Here is a 19,346-nt window from a genome sequence, read left to right as displayed (position 1 = left end):
TATCACACATCGATATCTTTATCATATAATATATATTATCATAGCCGAAAGCTGTGTGCGCCTCCAGACGATATTACGAATCTCAAACGACTGCGTCGGGTTCTCCGACGTCTCTGGTTCTTCCACGTCCACATCAATCTGAAGTAGACTGAACCACGACATGGAGGAGAAAAGGGATTGTTGCGCGCGATTGTTGACAGCGATTGGCTTCTGCCGGAGCCTCTCGCAACGGGCAGCGCTTAAGGCCAATTTCCACCGGAAGCGTCACGGCAGCGAACCGGCTGCGTTCCATACTGCACTCCCCACTGGATTATATTTAATAGGAAATAGGAAATTATAATAGGAAAAATTATTGTGATTAGAATGATTCATACAATATTATTCACGAGTTATAATCAACCCCTACACATCAATATTATAACCCATTAAATACGGTATGATTTCTAGATGTCATGGCAACGTCCGCTCGCGACACTGGACTTGCGAGGCATCGATGCAGACTTTCATTTCTTCTTTGCCACTGATTAGCTATTGATAATATAGATAGACTGTATAATATTACAATACCCTGTGAATTGCATAGGGGTCGATGTGAGCTCATGAATATTAATGAGCAAAAGCAAACTGACTGTAAAAGTGTTCTGAGACGCGGCTGCGAACCGGCAACTTTCAAAAATGGAAGAGGCAAGTATCGTAAACGGAGTGCCGGTTTTGGGACGGTTCCGTGCCGGGCCGGTGCCGTATCCAGTGGAATAGATTGACTACATTGACATTGACTAATTGTTTCTATTATTTTCGGCGACCGGTTCGCTGCCGCTTCCACTGCCTCTTGCAGCGGGCAGCGCCGAGGCGGTGGTCCCTTGGCAGCGGGAAGCGGGGCTCAAGCGGAAGACGATCGCGGGCAACAATCCCGTTCTCCTCCATGTCGTGGTTCATGTACTTCAGGGAGTCAAAGCCAAAGTTCCTTTCCCCCAATTCCTTCTCAACCATGGCTGAGATAACCCTCACTACGAGTCTCGTTGTGGAAATACCAGAGACGAGAGTCCGACGTGTTAGGCGCCATAATACCAACAGCAAAATGGTTATCCAAATAAAAAGGAAGTGTAAAACACTTGCGTTACAGTCCTGGAGCTCTATACAGATAATATAATATAATACATATCATATAATACATATTATCACGGCCAAAAGCTGTGTGCGCCTCCAGACGATATTATGAATCCCAAACGACTGCGTCGGGTTCTCCGACGTCTCTGGTTCTTCCACTTCCACATCAATCTGAACCGCGCACTGCCCGCTGCCCGCTGCCCACTGCCCTCTGTCCACTGCCCTCTGCCCTCTGCCCACTGCCCACTGCCCACTGCCGGCTGCCGGCTGCCAGCTGCCCTCTGCTCACTGCCCGCTTCCGGGCGGTGGTGCTTCGTGGCTGAGATAATCCCAACTACAGTCTCGTTGTGGAAATACCAGGGACGTCAAAGAACCGACGTTTTATGCACTATAACACCAACAGCAGAACGGTTATCCAAATAACAAAGAAGCGTACAACACTTGCGTTAGTGTGTGTAATCACACACATACAAACACACACACGTGTCGCTTTCACGGTCGTAGCTCATTGGCGGGCCAAGTTCTCTGGGCTGGCAAGGCAGAGAAAGGGGCGGTGGCAGCTTCCCTTATGACGACATACAGGGAAAATTCCAAAACGGCGCATCTGAGCTTCAGAATGCCTAGTGCTCATTTTACACCCAAGAAAATTTCTAGCTACTGGGGGAGCATAGGTAGGCTAGGGGAACTCATATTAATGTTAGAAAAACTCAGAAAGTGAAATTCTCATGCCATGGGATCTTTAAAGGCAACATGGCTTGAAGGCAACCATAACATTCCTTTGTATTGTCAATCATAGGGTGAGGGTTGTTTACATAAAGTAGAATTGACATCGTGATTCAAACATCATAAGGTACCTTATGTCATCTTACATATTGCTCTGTATTTAATGTATAGGTTATTTGTCAAGGTCCAGCCAGAGAATACAAGGGAAACACACAATGGCACATTTATGTTGTTTTTGTGGAAATCTATATCTTGTAGGCAAACATTGACAATAGCTCAGGCCTTTCTATCCGTAGTTATAGCTTGTTACGTGGAATAATGAACAAATAATACTTATATGATGATCTGTGAAGCATAGAGATGAAATAAGTATTTCTCAAAATTAAGTGTATTTTAATGTTGACGTTCAATTTAATGACAGAAAATACTAATTACATATTTTGAGTCTGATGAGTGTCGTACGTCTTAGGCTCTTAGACACCATTTAAGTGCCACTATTTGACAAAGAGGCTTGTGCCTAACAAGTCACTACATGGCAATTCGAAAATAGTCGTTTGTGACATCACAAAGGCTAGCAGTGTCCACCCAGCCTTCCAGTTGGTACAATCCACCATGGAGGTTGACTGCTAAGTTGATCAATCGATCTTACATCTGGGAGGACCCTCCTACTTGTGATGTCACAAACAGATGCAAAGTATTGCTTAATGAGTCTTTACATGCTGTGTTACTTCATAAGCAGCAATCTGGAATGGCTATATTATATAATGCCCATGTCATTTGTTTATAAAAAGGGTATTGATGAGGCATCAAAGTCAGGATTGGATCTTGGAGCACTGAGGTGGACATGTTTTGATGTGGTTTAGGAACAGATCTCCCTAATTGTCACTGGAATAGGTGTAAGAAGATATAAAGCATAAAGCATTAAACCAAATTAGATTTAAAACAGTAATCTTTCAATGGCTACTTTAACTAGTCAATACAAACATTACTCATTTATTGGACTTTGACATTGGATTTTGCAAGCCATCATGACTCAAATGTAAACAAGCTGTTTAGATAGTGCTGGTGTTTTCTGTTACCAAGGTCTTTGAAACTCTGGTAAAATGTTGAATGTAAGGGTAAAGGTTAGGTGTAAATTCAACTTCAAAAAGGCTTGTAGTAGAACTAGCCCAAAGGTATGGGTACTAAACTGTTGAGTCACAGAGGAGAGGCTGCCATCTAGTGGCAAGGAAGCTAAACAAGTTACATTTTAAGCCATTTTAAGTTATCTGTTTACCAAGTTTAAGATCATTCACAACAGATTTCATTATATTGATGTTATGTTGCCACCATTTATGACTTTGAAACAAACTTTGCTTTTGTAATGTTACTGTGTTAAAAAATCAAAGTCATAACAAAACATCAAATTAAATAACCCCAATTTTATAATAAGCCCTATCTATGACATCAGATCTTAAATCTCTTTTCCACAGCAAATTTTCACCCTATGTATTTTAAGTGTCAAGTTTTTCCTCGTTTTCAGCTGTACAAGCAGTGAAAATGTGTTATCAGGGGACCTAACAAAGAAGTTCACACATTTCAGATGAAAAAATCATTTTTATTTGCAAGATGATAAAAATAAATGTGAAATCTGTAAACCATTGCATAACCGTAGTGAAACATTTAAACAACAGTTAACAAACTAGTAAAACACTAAAGAAAATATTATGCAACACAAATCTTAATTTAGAAAAAAAAAACTAGTATTATAATAGACTTGCAGGTAATGTCTTGTGTTCATTACACAATATCAGTATACAAACAAATAATTTTTTTTCTGGGATTATCAGAATAGTGTCCTACATATCCACAGCTTGCCACAAAATAAGGGACATGTTCCATTTATAAATAAATGTATTAAACCAACCGACATCAAGGTAAATAAATCTGTGAAATGCCGTTTCCTCAGATTAAAAACATTGGTTCTCCATCAAATCATTGTTTTACCCTGAGAAACATCACATTTCTTTCCCTACCATTTCGATACACTGATACATACAGAAACTTCAGAATTTTTGCATGTTCTAGTTTGTGTACATATGAATGAATAGCGATTTACAACAAGATGCTACATCTTAATGATTCAACTGTTCAACTCCAGTGACCCATCCATGGTATATTTAAAATCAAGAATACATTCAATATTTCAGGGCTTCAAAGTTAATAGTAACATTCCTACTTTAAAATATTTGTGGCATACAGAACAAGTTGTCCCTCAATATTTATTGACAAAACTTGTGCTATTTTTCTTTTGACTTATTAAATTCCAACAGCCTAACTTGTATACATGTACTCATGGTATGCACCGGTACAACATTGCATAAATCTTCAGGCTCAATTATTATTTTTTGAACAAAAAAAAGACATCACAAAACAACTAACAGTAATGCAACTATTCCATAACTGATGTCGATTATACATCAACTGGGCATTTTTATGGAGAACTGATGTCGGAATAATATAAAATTAGGTATTACGGCAATGTAATATTATGGCAAATACAGACAGCAGGACACCCTTGGACAATATTGGACACCCTTGTGTCATGCGTTGGTTAATTTGTAAGTAGTTTAATCTAATTGTCCAAAGCCAAAGAAGCCTTTTACTAGGACCTTCAGTTAAAGAGCAGATAATTTAATGGTCTACAAAATGTCCTAAGGCACTGGAATATTGATCAGAATTAAGTCTTGTATTTTTCTATTCAACTTGTTATCAAAACACAATCTCAGCACAAAATATCCTTGATTCCAATTGAGATCATTGTAATTGAATTAAAGGCACAGGTGCGGAAGTTCAATTAGTCCATTATCGAGATACATTTAAATCAAATTTAAGGAACATTTTAAAATGTAAGCTGTACGTTAACAGAGCAAATAATTGTAACATCTCTTTAGAAATATAATTATTTTTTAGGGCAGGTAACATAAGTCAAGATTTCTTTAAATATGTCTGTATTTGCCATTGATGCTGGTCACCATTATTAAAGAAATATATTGATTAGAGTAAAACAAAATTATTTTCTAGCCATGATCACAAAAAGCTTAAACCAAGAAGAAAAACAGTCAAAAGAAAAGAAAAGCACCTGACAGGCATTGTAGATTTACTGTAGAGGCATACAGCACACAACCATTGATAGTCCAGAAAAGTAAAATAACAAATCCTATGGCCTCTCCAGAACTTAAACACATCATTCACCTGACAATCCTTCCATGTAGAACTGTTAAAAAAATGTATGTTAGCTTAAGGTACAACGGGCAAACAGACAATGTCACATTTGTCATCAACACCAGAATATACGTCACACAAAATTGAATATACAAATACAGATACTTTGTTAGAATTTGACCCATTTACTTTATATTTCTTTATCCCTAGAGACTATATGGATATGGGAAATCATTCTGAGAATCTATTTAAGGTACTAGGTGATAATCAAATTGTTATTTCATTTTTATTCTGAAAAAAAAACAATGAATATCGAAGGCGGAATATCAAATATCGTAGTGTAATTCAAAATAAATAACAGCAGAGGTCTTTGGTACAACTATAAAATCCTTAATATTGTAAGAAAAGCTAGTTCAACCTCTTATTTGCTCACTAAGAGAATAGTGTGTGGTTTCAATTGACAAACGCAAAAGGAAAAATGTACCCTGAAATAGAATTTATAATAATTCAATTTATAATAGACTTAACTCGTGGAAATAAATTGACCATGAATTTGAAATGAGTTAAATCGGCCATTGTTTGGACATGATATAAAGTTACTCCTAACTTAGTACTTTGGTAAAGTACTTTAGCTGCGTTACATAAATTTAAGTGTCAACAAATGGAAACTTACTTTAGGAAATTAATACGAGAGCCTTGGTCTACAGTACATTTCTAGACGTGGACAAGACTTTTGGACTGAACACTGCGATAATATAAACATGACATTTGCATTCTATTTTTAGGGTCAAATGTCCCAAAAATACACACCACTTTGGTTAAATCTTATTTTTCGTTTTTTTAATCTATTCTAGACATCCTGAACTTGGATGTCTGAAAAAGCCCAAACAAAATAGCTTATCATACCCTTGGAAAAGTGGACCGATAGCACTGCGTATGCTGCAGTCTGTCGGATGGGTTTAATACAAAGAGTATACGATTTGAACATTATTTTAGCTAATTACATAAGTGCAGACCTGCAAGTCAATCGCAGTGATTTAAGTTGATCAAAGGATGACAGCCTATTTAGAAAGACATACCGAGCGTAAGATTTGCCAAGTCTGATGGAAAATGACATTGTTTAGAAAAGTTTTTTGTTTCGTTTTATCCAAGCTTTTTTATGCACAACATTCAAACACCTAAAATGTATAACAATAAACTACGATAATACCGTTTCTAGTTGCAGCAAAGCTTGCAGAAGTGACGTTAATAAGCCTTTAGTACACTAGAACTGATTCATTACAAATATTCTGGCAGTGTGACAGTGCAACCCGATTTTTTTTGTCCGTTTTTTTAAGCTGGTTAAGAAATCGCATAATATAACATGCAATAGATCATATGCTATAATATCAACACAAAAACAAAATAACCATCAACTTTTATGAGGGCTGCCCTCCCGTGAGCCGTTTGATTTCCATCCTTTTGAATGTAAACAAATCATTTTCCCACCCTTGCAAACAGCAAACGGTGTACCTGGAGATGGCATGTTTGCTATTTTCTTATCAAACTTAAAGCAAGAAGATGCAAGTTGTTGTCGTTTTTTTTTTTTTTTACACAGTAGAAGGTCGTTTCAATTTGAGTAACCTAAGCACAATACACGGTCGTAATTATTAACGCAACAAACAAGTTTTAACCACAGAATTCTTCATTCGCTGATGAAAAAGATATCACTTAACTGTTCAAAATAGTCTTGTCCCTATTACGTGTTTGCATACTTCCAAATGTTTCTCCACACAGGTTTGTGTGTGGTGCATATCAAAAGGGGTTGAAGTCGGATCACGGGCGCTGACTAAATCCGTACCATTATAAATCGACGGATATACTTATTTGAGTGAGGATCATTCCTCTGTAACGCAGGGGCACACGATCTCTTCTGCCGTTAAAAAAGAGACACATTTCGCACCCGCGCATGAGAGCCGACTACCACGTGTACTGCTTGGACGTGAGTTTGGAATCTAAGGCAAGGCACTTAAAAGAGTGAGAGGCCGATATGTCCTAGACACAATCAGTAGGCGATCTACGAGATTCACAATAACCGGCATTAGATGACATGCAATTCTAATAGCTAGGGCTATATATAGGGTTATACCTCTACGTGAGTTAAAAAGGACCGATTGAATAACTGCCTCGCTGAGATCACAGCTGCTGGTTATGCCTTAAAAATTGCATTTTAAATGTGCACTTATTTGATTGAAATTGTATTCATTTACCGATTAAAGTAGGAACTAATATGAACTCCTCTAACAGATTATCTTTTTAATGAGAGAGAGAGAGAGAGAGAGAGTGAGAGAGAACATACCATGATCTTACAAAAGGAAACCTATATCATTATGTTTCACAGTTTGCACAAAACCTCGAGAAATTTGCCTATTTAAGAAAAATATAAACCTACAATGCAGCTTAAAGCAAATGTCTATACATCCCAGGCCGACAAAGAAAAATAACTTCTGGAAAGTTGGTCAAAATAATGATGCTTGACTGGGTATAGTATACACATACTACAAATGATTGCTACTAAATATGTGGGCTTGAAAAAGTAATTGACTAATGGGAACTGAAAAAAGGCTACATTTGTAATGTTCTATATTTCATAAAGATGATATAAAAGACACAATTTCTACATCAGTAAATCTTAACAACTTATGAGTATTGTACCGCATGTAGTGAATAAGGGTGCTGTTTTTTTTGTGTTTTTTTTTACTTTTCAGTGCTGAATGCACATTTAGTTTTGGTCCCCTTAACAGAGATAGCCAACCAGAGAGAGAGCAACATTCCTGAAACTAAATACCAACAATACTTTCACTGGGTGCTTGATCCTGAGGTCTGTTGCTTCAGGAAAAATACCTCAAACGACTTATAAATTAGGCCTTTTAGTTAATAAACACTTTGTTACATCATGCTCCATCTACTCTGTTATATCATCCAGATAATTGATAATATATCATATCAATTATTATAGAAATCAATTTGAGTGGATCTAGAAAAGTTATATTTTGTAGTTTTATGATGTGGTTCAAAAGATTCAATTTGTGATATGCGAAAAAACTATGGCAGCATTAGTTAGCATTTTTCTGAGATAAAATTAGGGTGATGAGACAAAACAGTGCGCTACTAAACTTTATCATGAAAGTAGCTTAAAGGAGGTCTTTGGTAGGCTTGTTTAAAAACATTATTTTTGTTAGTTTTTTTCCGTTTAGGAACATTGTCTGTAAATCAATCTAAGAGCAGTATATGATGGTGGACTATCTCTAATCAAATTATTGCCAGCTATGACACAATATTGTTTTGTCTCCAAGATACTTGGGTTGGGGCTAGAGTAGGTTTGCCAACTTTGGTTGCCATTATGAATAAATACTGTTGAAAATTATTAACTTGGTGGACCATTATCCCTCATCAAAGTACTAATATATTAATACATTTTGTGTGTATGTATAAGTGCATGCAAGGGTGATTGGACTTCCATCATGTGAAAGAGCTATTGCCCAAAAAACTTGAACTACCCAATTTGTAATAGTTATTTGACCAGTCAAACATCATTAATCATATGTGTATCAAGTTACTATCAAAACACAAATATCAATTTTAGAAAAATCTAAGCATAATGTGAATCAGTTTTTTTTAATCTTTACTAAAGGCTAGTTCTATAAATAGTACCCTTTTATAATTGTACATCACCACTTTAAAATCTTTGTTCTACAGTAAGGACATTCTGTTTTACTAGGCGCACAGTTCTCACAAAGTACATAATGTTGGCACGGTTGCAGTACAATGCAACGATCATGCTTTTGGCAAACTATACATTTCTTTGACTGTAGCTGATATATTACCTGTTGGAAAGGGATGGGAGAAATAAACATCAGTTGCAACTTTGTGTAAAAAAGCTAAAAATAAAGAAATAGCCTACCAAATATTTATTTGATTTTAATTACCGGTATAATATTTTTCTTAATGACAAAAACGACCCTTACCCCGTCTAGTAGCTCCAGGTCCTTGCGCAGCTGGCTCTGGATGGAGTGGAGCTTGGACAGGGGCAGCTGGTCCAGGTCCCCGTGACCACGCAGGAGGGGCGTTCCGGGGCCGCGGCAGAGAGCGTCAAAGTCCCCCTGGGTCTCCTTCAGCCTGCGCTCCGTCTCCTCCCACCTCTGCTCCGCTAGCTGCCGCTCCGCCTCCGCCGACTTCACTCGCTCCTTCGCCTCCAGCGCGTCTTTCTGGCACGCCTCGCACGCCTGCCACACGACAGAGGAGGCGGAATGTGGCGGCGCGAGGATGACTCAGTCCTGTGTTCCCCCGGTTCAAACCCAGCGCAGACCTAATCCGATCTAACCATTTCCTTTGGTTGGTGTTGCCGCCATGCCACTACAACTACATTTAGCATCCGAGATTGAATGGGGACATAATCAAATCCAACCCATTTCCTGCAATTAAATATGCAAAAAAATAAAGCCTGGCTGCATGTTTCGTTGCATCATTGCTAAAGTTTGGAAAATCCAAACTTTGGCGATCCCTCAACGGTGCCAAACGCAATCGGATGTGGGAGGGAGGCGCTACCACCGACCTGCTTGACCTGGTGCCACGCTTCCTCCCACTGCTTCAGCTTCCTCTTGGCCTCGTCCAGCTCTCTGAAGAGGCGGGCCAAGTCCCCCCCGCCGCCGGCGCACCCCGAGGTCAGGCTGCTGAACACCGGCGACGGGCTGGGAGAGAAGTTGCCGCTCACAAAGTCCCAGATGCTGCTGGCAGCTCCGTTCAAACCTGGCAGGGAGCGCGGTGAAGGAGGGAGACAGTTTACCATGGGAGGTGCAGCAACCCATGGTACTCAGTGAATCATTCGCTGGGACTCAGTGAATCAAGACACAGGTAATTAAGGGGTAAGTAGACTAGGCATCGGGCTCAAGGTTGCCTGCAGGTCGATGGAGGTAAATAGACTCTTTTCGACAGGTGTTTTCAACAAACACGGGTGTTGCACATAACACAAAGTTGCAAAGTTATCTTCTCCTTTTTGCAACGGGAAACATGTTGGGTAGTAGACTGAAATACTGTCTCACGGGGATATGATCAAATTCTACTATTCTACTACCCATGCGCTGGTACATAAAAAGACCAGCATAATAAGTGTGCAGAAGGACATCTGCATTTGCCCTCCAAGGACGCCACTGTGAAAAGGGTCTACGGGGAACAAACAGCACTGATAACATCTCAGCGAAAGGGGGTTTACCCAGTCACAACTTTTTATTAATGTTGGTTCAATAAGAAGAAACACAGGCGTTGACGTGGTACCCACCTAGGGAGTTCTGGGATGAGGAGGTGGGGGTTCCCAGGAGGCCGTGCTCCTGCTTGGCCAACATGGACGAGGGCTGATGGGGGGTCTGGGAGACCACCCCCCCGAGCAGGGACTGGGAGAGGGACTGGGACAGGGAGCTCATGGGCGAGGTTGAGAGCGATGACGAGGAGTTAAAGGAGGAGGAACGGCCGAGGGAGCCCGGGATGTTGACTGGGGCCGATCCGGCGAGCAACCTTTGACCTTTGGGGTGCGGGGCGGGAATGCACACGTGGATCAGAAATAATTCATTTCATGGTGTGAAATAAAATCTCTTTGTTAAGATGAGCGTATTCCTACTTGCAAATCCCACTTGGTCCTCTTGCTCCTCCAGATCTTGTTCAAGAGACGCAACGTTGATGTCGCTGAAGTTAATGTCTAGAGCCGATCCTGAAATGAAAAAAAAGTATTATTATAATTACACATTAATCACAATTAATAAGTAAATGGTTGACAGTAGGATCATTACACATAATGCAAACAATTTGGTAAACGCTTTCACCCAAAGCATCTTATAATACCGTGTGTGCATGCAATCTTAGCCTGGGTGATAGCAGTGGGAGCCAAACTTTGTCACCCTTGCAGTGTTGGTGCCCAGCTCACCCAATTGCGTTAGGCAGGAGGACACACACACACACACACACACACGTCTATATTTATCGTTTATATAACAAGCCACTACGCGTGTTCCTTAACCACGTCGCCTTCCGCTTTTCTGCATGTCGAGGCGTGACTCACCAATGACGGACTCGACCGTGTTGCTCCCTGGGTAGAAGGGGGTGGCCTTGACGTTCATGGTGGACAGGGTGGTGGGCGAGGAGCTGTCGGAGCCGATGCTGGAAGCCAGGCTCGATGTGATGCTGGAGGTGATGCTGCACGTTAAGGGGTTCCCTGCGGAGAATACGGCGTTCTGCTGCCCAGGAAAAGGACAGGACTTCTCAGAACACCATTGTTATGCGGGCGATGGCGAATTATAGCTTCTTTAGTTGAGATGTAAATAGAACAGCGTTAGGGATGAAGCTCATTTCGGGGCGCCAACTCCCTCCGTCTGTTTGGTCTGAGGTTGGATTTATTTCAGCAAAGTGTGTTTTATATCCACAACATTATCATCCACTTTATGCAATAATTTCAGTGTAACTGAAAGGGCGCTGTAACTAAAAGATCTGGTTAAAATCTTTTGCCATCATCATCATCCGGGGCACATATTGATATACAACATCATCCATAGTGCTATGTCAGTATAATTTGAATATAGCAAACACTACACGTAATAAACAGATACTAACCTGCTTGTCTGAGTCATTCAGCTTTTGATCTCCATGTCCCTCATTCTTTATCTGAAGAAAAAAGGCGAAGAAAAAAGGCTGCCCTTTTAATAACTATTAATATTAATAGTGTACAAAACCATTACCGACATGGACATTTTCTTTGAAATTTGCAAGTTTTCTATCTTGGCTTATTCATTTCTGAAAACTTTTAAAGTGGGGTTTGCAATTAATAAATTACACACTCAAATGTATTCAAGAACATTGGTACATTGTTTATAAACACCAACTTCTAACTAGTTACTGTAACTACACACACATACAACTCCTAATTGGTGACACGACAAAAAAGCTCAACACAAAACGAGTTCAACTGACAAGGAAGAGGAACACTTAAAAAACAACTCAAATCTAAATATAAGAAGGCGGGGCTAGGATGTCAACTGTCCTCCTGAACCAGAGAACATTGTACCTGAATTTACAGTCCCACACCAGACACCTGAAGCGGGGGATGGACACCCGCTCACAGAGTTTGATATCTTAAAAGTACATAAGTGCATGGTTGCAATGAATTAATACTTTGGTGGAACTGGGAACTGGGTTCCTTTTCCTGGACACAATTAAGTGTGGTTGAGAGGAACGCGGCTGATATGTTTGATCCACCGATCAATATAAAAAGGTTGAGAATAATAAAGGGTAGCGCAGAACAGAACTGACAGCCTTATGAAATAAATATGAAGTGAGTGAAAACATTAAAGTACAGCTGTCTCTAAAAGCAGACGCAAAAGACAAACTTTCTGGCCTAAATTTACTGTTATGCAATACATTTCCGGAAAACGCTTCTGAAATAAAACTCATGATGGCAGCTGGGAAAAGATCTGTTCTCATCTTTACCGTTTTTTTCCAATGCATGTCAAGCTACCAATTTGCAGTTTTCGCTTATAAAATATTTATGTTCAATATTCATCCCCATTTTCTTTTGCAACTTTTGTCCCATTATGAAAAAGCACAGAGAGGGGCACATTTTTCTCGCCCCAAATATCAAACCACCCAAAAAAAACAATATCTAGGTCATCCAGATCAATGACTGGAAACTGCCGGGTATGTATAATGACAATAACAACAACAAACAAGCTACCTGGCCATTGCTGCTGCTGCCTGCAGGAGCGGAGGAGCTGCCTCCGCTGTTCCACTCACTGATTGGACACTCGGAATACTGCTGGGACTGGGAGCCGGACTGTATGGCGCTCAGCAGGGAGCTCATGGTCTCCTCTGCGGAGGGGATCCCTAGGAGGAGACACGTACATTGGTTGAGGGCCCACAGTCCTAACCTACACTCCACAGGGTTAAATGTAAGGTGTTTAGAAGGGACCCTAATTTACTGTAAGGAACTTGTAACGGCTCGTCAGCATGACCCCTAGTGGTCAGATAGGGGCCCTTGAAATGAAAAATGTATGTGTTTTTGGAGGAAGGAATTGTTTTGCTTACTTTCCACGTGAGCAAAAGCACAGAATGGTCCTCTTGGACAGTAGCCAGTCTGTCTCATGTCGTTGCATTTGGTGGATTTGTAGATCTTAAAACAATGAGGCAATAAAGATAATCAGACAAGTAAGTGTCATAGCACAGCGTCAGAAATAAATATTATGATATGATAATAAGAAAAGGCTATTCGTCATTATGAATTCCTGTATTGTAACACACACACACACACACACACACACACACACACACACACACACACACACACACACACACACACACACACACACACACACACACACACACCAAAGCGAGCATGAGCTATGTTCACAAACTATGAAAAATCTTGAAATATAACCACGATAGGATGCACATCTAGAATAACTTCAGATGTATAAACAAAAAGAAAGAACAGGATTTCCACAAATATACAGAGTGTCAACAGCACAGCATGTAACAACAATGACCTAGCCTCCTGTCAATCAATCATTAACGTATTCAATAGTCACTTATGAACTTAGCTGAAATCACAGCACAATGATGACAGGTTTGTTAGATGATTTAAAATAACCCAACTCGTTCAATTGAATTACAAAGCAATAAAACATCAAATAGAGTGATATTAATATTAATGGCTAGAATGAGCTATTAGAACTCATCCTTTCAGACAGTATACATTAACACTGTTATTGAAAAATATATGTTTGTAGGATTTGTGTGAGACACACTGCATTCCAAATCCAAGCAATACTCATTTACAAGAAAAAATGATATTACATTATATTAGTTATAGTCCAGCAGGAATCCTATTGACCGACCTCTGGGTGAAACTGCTGCTCTGTGCGGGAGTGACAGTACTGGCAGCCATCCCCACTGTCACACTTGGAAGGCTCGCCCCACTCATCCCCATGCTTCACATTGGGACAGGGAGTCGACCTGGGCGGGGGGGGGTACCGTCCGGACACAACACAACATCAACAACACCACCACAAACCACGGGGGCCTTTAACATTTGATCGCATCCCTGTAATTTGAGTTGAGAGTCGAGACTTGGGTCACCTGTACTTGTATTTGCGGGGGTTTCTTCTCCGGTCTCTGCTGTTGTGATAGTGCGGGCAGGCGTAGCCCTGCCTGCACAGCCTGGGGGGCTTGGTGCACTGTTCCGTTTTGTAGTTTGCTAATACAAAATTGGTATCTGCAAGGAATAAGGCCCATGTCATTCACCGACGTAGCGCACCATGCAGAGTGCCGGAACAACGTTTGAATGAACAGTGAGCGGGAGTGAGCGGACGTTGTGTCTCACCGTGCCATCGGGGGTCTTCCGTAAGGGTCTTCTCTATCATGGCCTGGCTTGCCAGGACTCCAGGCTGGAGGTCTGGGATACCTTCGCCCGACCCAAGCTGTCCATTCTGCAGCGCCTCTTGTGCTTGAAGCTCTCTGTGGGACACAAGCGGATGCAGACTGCGTTAGTTCCGTTGGGTGACACAAGTGGATCAAGTGCACAGAGCTCGTCTTACAGAAAGAACTTTCAAGTTATTTTTTCGACGTGCACGAGCAGTTTATTAAGATGTCAAATCAGCTTCTAACCCTCCCGAACACAAGACGCAACAACTTAAGCATGTCATTCCAGGTATGAGCGATAAATATTTAAAATTATTTAAAATTATTGAGGTAACATAGGACCAAAATCGTCCGTGATAATGATGCTGACGCAAGGGCGGTTATTGACTTAACATAACACAACATTGTAAACTCTTCTTGGCTCCCACTTTCCAAAACCTTGACAAATCCTTCAAATAAGTCCCCAACTAACTAGCCGCCAACTACCATAGTACTAAAAAGACCCGTTGAGCGTATTCGCTACACACGGTACACTGGCCATTCTATGCGTGCCGGGTTACTGTTGTGTATGTCGTTGTGTGTCTATGTCACCTGATATCATAGACCGGGGGTCGGAGGTCGTGGGGCCCATGAGCAAACGCACAGTGCAGACCATTCTTTACACAGTGGCCACGGGCGTCCGTCTCGTGTATACACGTCCCCGTCTTGTAGTAGCGGAGGTGGTACTTGCGCTCTGTGTCCCCAGTGGTGCGGTGTAAGTATGGACAACTGAAGAAGCCCAGGACAGGAAAGGACAGAGATTGTATATTAATGAGCTATCTTCAAAACAAACACGACCATGCAAATCAAATCAAGGACATAGGTTATATGTTGTGTCCGGCTTTTGATTAATAAAATGTGGAATCCAATTTTGATCATGCTTGAATCCTGTTGAGATACCAACATTACAGAAAATGTGATGCTGTGCTGCACATTTTCCTGATGTGCTAGAACTTGTTTTTTACAGTTTCCTGCTTCAAATGAGATAATGACAGCGAGAAATGACAAGAAAGAAATAATTTAAAATCACAACATTATAATTGCATATCATTGGAAGACATTTGTGCTCGTGCTGTTTTACCAGTATACTGTGAGCACTCAGGAGCACACTGAGTCGAAACCTTCCTCGGGCTAAAGAGAAGTAAGCCTCCGGAGTTCACACAATCTTAATTTTCTGAATAGCAACAGTTGCTATAGCAACAGATAAGGTCATACAAAAATAGCAGTGATTCGTAGTAGAGGGATAGTAAAGACTGCAGCAGATCATTCAGGAGTCAGTCGACAATAACTTAAAGCTTTGTGGAGCAACAAAGCCTGTTTCCAATTCCAGATGTGCATAGTTGTGGTTAAATATAATTGATAAACGATCCTACTCTAACAGTATGGCTAAAACTGTAATGTAGTCTGATGCATTCAACATGCTTTTTTCGGATAATGATTCAACTGTATAATGCATGTTTCATTGTTATAATAAAATAAATCGTGAATATGTAACACTTGTGTACAGACACTCATTTGAATAACAAAAATAATTGTAACAATCTATTAATATTTCAGTACATACATGATTGCATATTTCTGTTTCAGTGAGATATCATTTACACAATCAGACGAACATAATGTTTCTGTTTTGGCAATATCAACTAAAGACCTTTTCAGGAAACATAGCATTAATAACACAAACATGTGTATATCTTTAAGGAATAACAACGGTTTAAGTCAATTGAAAGTCATATTATGTCATATTTTTGGTGACTCCCCCGAAAAGTTAAATGACCTATACTTGGATTACAAAGTGAGTCAAAATCAACAAGAGCTACAAACTATATTTACTTCCAAAGTTCTATCTCTGACAAAAAACATTGGACTCTGAAAATAAACTTTGAATACAACTTTCTGATTAAAGCGATGCTTAGGTTGACGGAGGCACTGCTTACAAATGCGTTTGTTAAACTGAGGGTTAAAGAAAGAAAAAAAAAAAACACATGGTGTTTATCAATCAAGTTAACCTGATGACTTATACAAATGCGTCTTCTGTCCAGTAATGCAACAGTTGCTTTACCATCAGAAAACTCACATGCAGGGGCCAAGCTCATATACATTGTCAGCACAACACATTGCTCATTCAGATTTTCTAGATAAATGTTGGATTTAAATAACCTGATAGAGAATCAAAGAAACTGAATCAAAAGGCGGAAACTAATGTTAATTGTGTTTCATGTACATAAGCAAAATAGGCTTTAATAGGTTCACTTTCATAGATTATTTATATGCATAATTCATTAATAACTTAAAGCAAGACTAAATATTTTGAAACAGCCTGTATATATTGCTGTGAGAACATTTGCATGGCAGTCTTGGGAGAAAATGTGTTGCAGAACAGAAACTTTTTAGGAAATAAAACTATACATTTCATAAATGTATTGTCGTATCGTACCAATCGTATGGGTCATTGGTGGCAGTGAACTATGCACTTTTTCATAATAAGTGTTCATATAAAGACGCATTCAAGTAAGAATGATCTATGAGTTATATATGCTGACAGCCACCGAGCAAGTTTGTTTACATTCTAAACAATATATGTTGGCCAAACCTAAATCTGAATCCCCTCACATTTCCTACAGCACTCATGCTGTTTACAGTATGTAGTCAATTGTAGCAAGTTCTGTTTGTGGGGCTGTTTCAGTGAGGAGTGAAATAAGTTAGGCTGGATTGTAATCAGCAGCACTACCAAGGGGTTATTTAAACTGCATAGCAGTGCCACTGAATGACATAGCAACTGAACAAATTGCTCTGTTAAGGTAAAATCAAATGTAAAACCAAGGGTTCCTCTTTTTGATTACAAAATAACAAACACAGAATTTGCTTCCTGAGCTGGACAACCCAAAGCTTATAATCTACATTGAGGTATCCTCCTCTAATAAACAAATATGAAATATTTCCACAACAGGCAGGTGCATTGGAATGTTTTGCTGATTTACATGATGCTGATTTTGCCATTCCATTACCTGCTGGCTTATCTGACCAAGTTACAAATAGTTGCAAACGAATGACCCTCCACAATACCCATATAATTACTAATAACATTTTCCTGTGTGGAACATTCAGAATGTTGTGGAGAAACAAGATTTCACATGAAAGTTGGACTTACTCGTCTCCATCGGGACATATGCCTGTTGTCTCGTCATATTTTGTGCAATAAACATCGGGACTGTAGTTAAAAGTCCCATCTCTTCTTCGTATGGGCCGTCTTCGCCGCTGATTAAGAAAATGCCAATGAAAACAGGTAAAGGGTCTATGCTGCGTGCACTTGTGCTGGAGGAACAACGGGCACTGTTCTGTTCTGAATTCCTTCAAATAACTGAAATAAAGATGAGACTTTGTTAGTACTCATTCCTTTGCACATACTCATTGACTGTGACAAAACAAAGAGTCGGACAAAAATAGTAACAGTTCACGTTGCGTTGTTGTGGATGCTGCTTCAGGTTAACCAGCGTGTATTGGCCATTTACAAAAGTAGTACGCAGAGATTCGTACGTAAACCCAACAGAGGCGCGCTGAGCGTACGTCAAGTAAAGTGCGTAACAACAAGGAAGGAAATAAGGCCAAGCTATTTACAAGCAAACTGGATAGCGAGTCAATGGCTAATCGTTTAGCGTGGCAAGTTCACGCTTCGCACTCGAACAGTTATATCAATGCTACATTCAACACCGTATGGTAATAGTAAAAGTCAGAATCAACTAGTCGCTTGCATTTTATTTTATTACGCGTCGAAAACATTATTGCTGTCGTGGTATTTGCTAATGTAGATAGTCACAAAGCCAAAGGAAAGCACCATGTTCAACGCAGAACAAAGAGTTTCACCAAGCAAGAAATGTAAATGAATTGTGCTGCATGTAAAACGATCATATACGTTACATAATGCCAACAGAGTAATTTTCTGCTATAGCTTTACTTACGTATAGTGAGTAGGCTTCTCGGTTTGCGGAGAAGCATTGGCCGCCGTTTTCGAAACCGACGGCATTTTCAGTCAAAACAATCCAATACGCATGCGCGTCATCCTGCTGCTTGCATACCAAGCAGAGCCCGTCCCCCACGCTCCTAACAAGCAACGTGCGCCTTATGTGTCTTTCTCAATAATTATTATCTATTTACTGGAAGGCCACAGCAGCCAAATTCATTATGTTTAATTGATAATCATACGAAAGCGATTGTCGTTTATTCATTTTGATTTATGGAGCTTGCTTGTACTAAAGCCAATTGGTTTATGTTTCTGTTATTTGTTGTGCTTAGTGTTTGTTTATTTATTTGCTTGGGTCTTCTGAAATGCTATTTCCTCAGCAGCGACAACTATTTATTTAACAATATTTAGCATACATATGTTTTGTGTGTGTGTGTGTGTGTGTGTGTGTGTGTGTGTGTGTGTTTGTGTGTGCGTGTGTGTGTGTGTGTGTGTGTGTGTGTGTGTGTGTGTGTGTATGCGTGTGTGATTGCGCGGGTGTTTGTGTGCGTAGTTGCGTCTGTGCACGCTCCCAGACACGCAAAGAGGGTAAGGGAAAAAGAATAGAACAATTCATGAATCAGAATAGCAATCAACAGAACATATTAAACAACATTATTTTCATGTTACTTGATTGTTGAGTATACAATTTAATTAGGCCTCCTATTGTTTCACTATACATGAACTGAATGCACAAGTTTTATATTAGTTTTAAGTTCTGGTTTTCTTTTCATTTCTTCTGAGCCAGTTTATTTAGCTTTCAGCCTATCCCCTATAAGTGATTGCATTTGTATTATCTTTCTAAGAGTTGCGTTTTACAAAGTTTTTAAGTTAT

The 19,346-nt window shown here is 39.9% G+C and overlaps 1 protein-coding gene across 2 annotated transcripts; it reads right to left on the bottom strand.

Annotated features, from left to right (window-relative positions):
• Positions 1–3,412: 3,412 nt before the first annotated feature.
• Positions 3,413–18,535, bottom strand: unkl (unk like zinc finger; the record flags this gene model as incomplete). Of its 2 annotated transcripts, none has more annotated exons than XM_079746032.1 (15): positions 3,413–8,900; positions 9,042–9,299; positions 9,629–9,822; positions 10,352–10,591; positions 10,688–10,777; positions 11,126–11,300; positions 11,674–11,724; positions 12,791–12,939; positions 13,141–13,225; positions 13,950–14,067; positions 14,191–14,326; positions 14,435–14,568; positions 15,064–15,240; positions 17,663–17,872; positions 18,471–18,535. In XM_079746032.1, 15 exons carry the CDS (start codon positions 18,533–18,535, stop codon positions 8,745–8,747), a joined length of 2,238 nt encoding a protein of 745 aa, XP_079602158.1. In that variant the 3' UTR covers positions 3,413–8,744. The 2 variants fall into 2 exon arrangements, with proteins under 2 accessions (XP_079602158.1, XP_079602159.1); XM_079746033.1 differs by having other exon boundaries at positions 11,126–11,297.
• Between the last annotated feature and the right edge of the window lie 811 nt (positions 18,536–19,346).

This window comes from Pollachius pollachius, assembly GCF_949987615.1.
Source record: "Pollachius pollachius genome assembly, chromosome: 11".
Taxonomy (NCBI): Eukaryota; Metazoa; Chordata; class Actinopteri; order Gadiformes; family Gadidae; genus Pollachius; species Pollachius pollachius.
Note: the sequence above shows the minus strand (reverse complement) of the source record. Positions and strands in the feature narration are given on the sequence as shown.